This window comes from Lathyrus oleraceus, chromosome 5 (genome assembly GCF_024323335.1).
Source record: "Lathyrus oleraceus cultivar Zhongwan6 chromosome 5, CAAS_Psat_ZW6_1.0, whole genome shotgun sequence".
Classification (NCBI taxonomy): Eukaryota; Viridiplantae; Streptophyta; class Magnoliopsida; order Fabales; family Fabaceae; genus Lathyrus; species Lathyrus oleraceus.
This window is the reverse complement of record NC_066583.1, coordinates 365,805,143-365,808,990: the sequence shown is the minus strand read 5'-3', so window position 1 is coordinate 365,808,990 and position 3,848 is coordinate 365,805,143. Positions and strand designations below refer to the sequence as shown.

The window sequence follows — 3,848 nt, the reverse complement described above, 5'->3', positions numbered from 1 at the left end:
AAATGAACAATGGTAGTATTAATTATATTATATAAAAAATTGCTAGATTAATGAATCATTATTTTAAAAATAAATTAATGATTTTTTTTACATGTTGATGAATAGTTTTAATCCATATATATTTCACAAAATTGCTTTAATTTTTTTTATTCATTCTCTTTGAATTGAATACATTTTTCCTTAATATTATGAAGATTTCTTGTTTTTAATGTTTTTACATTGAAACCTACGAGTTTGGTGTTTGATTTTTGAATATTAAGTGCCACCTGTACTACCAATATACGTGGTTGTTTTACGATAACTACCATATAAATTTGTTACCTCTTTTTTAGAATTTTTTTAATTCAAATATTTGTTCTATTAAATTGTATAACATAAACCCTTCGCTTCAATGTTGAAAGATTAAACTTTTTAAACCTATAAACGTGGATGCAAAATCGAAAATTTGTTACCAAGTAGCCCTATAAATACATATGCATGTAATGGATCAGGTATTCACAAACACAAACAAATATTTTCTCAAATCATGGCTACCATTAAAAAACTTCTCTTGTTTCTCACACTCTTCACATCATTCGTTAACCCTACAACCTCAGAGCCATGCAGCTCATATAAATTTCCAAACAACCCCAACTATGCAACATGCAATGATTTACCCGTATTAGATTCCTCTTTACATTGGAACTACAATCCAAAAACTAGCATGATTGATGTTGCTTTCATGAAGAATAATGTGAAAGAATCAAGTTGGATTGCGTGGGCCATAAACCCTAACGCAAAGGGCATGCTAGGATCACAAGCCCTAATTGGATATCGAAAATCTGATGGAAGTTTCAAAGCTTATACTTCATCCATAACAAGCTATGCAACTATGTTACAAGAGAGTAATATTAGTTTTCCCGTTTATAATGTTTCCGGAATGTATGCCGACGGTAGTATGACGATCTTTGCAAGTTTGCAACTTCCTCAAAACGTCTCCATGGTTAATCACGTTTGGCAAGAAGGATCGGTTTCTAATGATGGAACTTTCAGAGCACATGCTTTAACCGGATCCAATGTTCAAAGTTTTGGAACTTTGGATTTTAAGTCTGGGACTGTTTCTCAAAAGATTGATGGAAAATTAAAGGCAAGAACCAGGCTGAAAAATGTAAGGAACATTTACTCAATTATTTATTTATTTTTTAATTTAAATATTTATTTATTTAAATTAAAAAATTATTTTTGTTTAAATGAAACTGAATCCTAAAAATAATGGCATTTGACCTCTTCTTGTAACAAACAATATTAAAAATAAATGGTTGGACTGTATTCATAGGATATAGGTTATACAATTAATGCCGGTATAAGTTAGTTTTATACTTACATTTAATGAAAATTCGGTAAAAGATATAGTAAAACTATATGACATTTTCTTTTATGTTTTGAATTCATCACATATTATTAGTATTAATTGTATGAAATTTTGAATTTATTAGTTTCAATGACTAACACTGTATCTCAACAGGTACATGCAATTCTAAATGCTGTAAGTTGGGGAACACTAATGCCAATTGGAGTAATATTAGCTCGTTACTTGAAAGCATTTGAAGGATTAGGATCAACATGGTTTCACTTGCATAGGGTTTGTCAATCTATAGCGTTACTCATTGGCACTATTGGTTTTGGCACTGGTTTATACATGGGAAGTCATCCAGGAGTACACAACAATCCACATAGATGCGTAGGAATGACTTTAATGACTTTGGCATTGGTTCAAGTTTGTGTTGCTTTTTGTCTTAGGCCAAAGAAAGATCACAAGTACAGGAAATTCTGGAACATTTTTCATTTGATAGTTGGTTGGACAACTATTGTTTTGGCTGTGTGGAATGTCTTCAAAGGGCTTCAGATCTTGGGAGGTGATTTGATTTGGAGAAATATCTATGGCTGTGTAATTGGATCTTGGGTTATAATTGTGATATCGTTAGAGGTAGGAACTGGGATCATATCATGGAAGAAGAAAAGGAAGAGGACAATTCATGAACTTAGTGCATAGAGAAAGAACTGCTAAAGAATTTTGTTATAGGAGTTGAATTGTCTTTCGTTTTTGTTTATGTAAAACCTTTATTTATATTGATTGTATTGATGGGTTTGAGTATTCTTATTTTTCACGTTTTTAATACATTTTTAATTATATAAATAAGAATCACGGTGCATTATTAAATTTATATTAGTTTATATCATAAGAAAATCCCGTTTTAAGTTTTATGCGTCAGAAAGAATTAGGATTCAGATATATCAAACCGCCCGATTGTGGACGACTATCATCTCAACTATCTTCCTCTTCATGATCCTCTTAGATGGGAGATTTTTTCATGGTGCTCTTTTGTGATGACAGCGAGATATGGACTCATATCTTTGTTGGCCTTCTTGCTCTTGCCACGGGGTGATTTCTCCCTTTATATTTCCCCCCTTTCACGTACTTAATCAATCGGCCTCTTTTGATCAATCCTTCGATGACATCCTTCAGTAGGATGTAGTTATCAGTGTTGCATGACGAATTTCGAATAAAGGGGGCATGGTTCCTCCTTTCTAAAATTTGTGTTGGCACAGTCCTGATAGATCTTCTCCCATAATATGTTAAGTGGAGTGTACTTGTCATATTGTCTATGCATTCCTCAATTGAACTCGTCCTTGGTCTCCGAATGATCCAGGGGAGGAGCTTGACTGCCTTGGTCTCCCTCAAGACTTTGGGAAGGACTTTGGTGTTTCTTTCTCCTTCGATTGTTCTTTGACTTAGGAGCTTCCTATTTTTTCATCGCGGTCATCTCGAGAACAACAATGCAAGTTCTTCTTTTGGATATAGCCTCTTGAACGGTGTTCCCTTGTTGAGGTGCGCAGTAGAGGCTTTTGTGAGTGCACTTTCCTTTTAGAAATGTTTTATATGATGTTAAATTAGGAAACTTAATATATGTGTATATTGGACCTTGTCCTCTATGTCTAGATGTTCATTTTAACCTTAGAATACGTAAAGTCAGTATAGAAATATTTTTACATGTCAAAATTAAGATTTTATGTGAAAAACTAGTGTACAAGTCGACACATGCATGTTCAGGTCGACACATGCTGTTTATTTTCTAAAACCAAAGCCTTTGTTCAGTTCAGGCCAGTGCATAAGCTTTCCAGGTCGACACATAGAAGCAAAAATTCTTCTATAGGTCGACACATGTGAATTAGAGATCGCCACATGCTATTGATTTTGCAAAACCACAATCTATATCCAGTTTAGGTCGACGCATAAGCTTTTCAGGTCAACACAGAGAAGCAAAAATGATTATATAGGTCGACAAATGTGAATTAGAGGTCGATACATACTGATTAAAATTTCTTACATCTTGTAAAACTTTCTAAGTACAAGTTTTCAGCTTTTCTTTCTCTCTCTCTCACACACGCACGCACGCAACACGAATGCACGTGGGCACGCACAGGCACACACACGCACGAAGTCACGCATGTGCACACACGCACACACACACACGCGTGCACACACACACACACACATACATACACACGAACGCATGCACACACACGAACGCATGCACGCACACACACACGCACACGCATACGCACTTGCTCACACACACACACACACACACACATACATACACACATATATATATGTATTCATTCATGCATCTTTTTCAAACTGATTAAACCAAAAAATATACAAAGCAATATTCATAATCTTCAACCCTTATCTATGCATACTTACAATAATTACACATAATATTTTTTGTTGGATGCCATCTAGATTCAGGTTTGATAAGGTCTAATTTATGATTTGTAAAATAAATTGGGTTCATATTACTTTG

General features: G+C 34.2%; 1 protein-coding gene across 1 annotated transcript; it reads left to right on the top strand.

The window, feature by feature from the left end:
* The first annotated feature begins 519 nt into the window (after positions 1–519).
* LOC127084741 (cytochrome b561 and DOMON domain-containing protein At5g47530) lies at positions 520–2,134 on the top strand. The gene is made up of 2 exons (XM_051025248.1): positions 520–1,147; positions 1,505–2,134. Exons 1-2 carry the CDS (start codon positions 527–529, stop codon positions 2,030–2,032), a joined length of 1,149 nt encoding a protein of 382 aa, XP_050881205.1. The 5' UTR covers positions 520–526; the 3' UTR covers positions 2,033–2,134.
* Positions 2,135–3,848: the final 1,714 nt, after the last annotated feature.

Excerpts from the sequence above, each read along its gene's own strand:
- LOC127084741 (XM_051025248.1), top strand. The coding sequence starts at position 527 with ATGGCTACCATTAAAAAACTTCTCTTGTTTCTCACACTCTTCACATCA. Across the intron at positions 1,148-1,504 it reads CAAGAACCAGGCTGAAAAAT|GTACATGCAATTCTAAATGC; the intron begins GTAAGGAACATT and ends GTATCTCAACAG.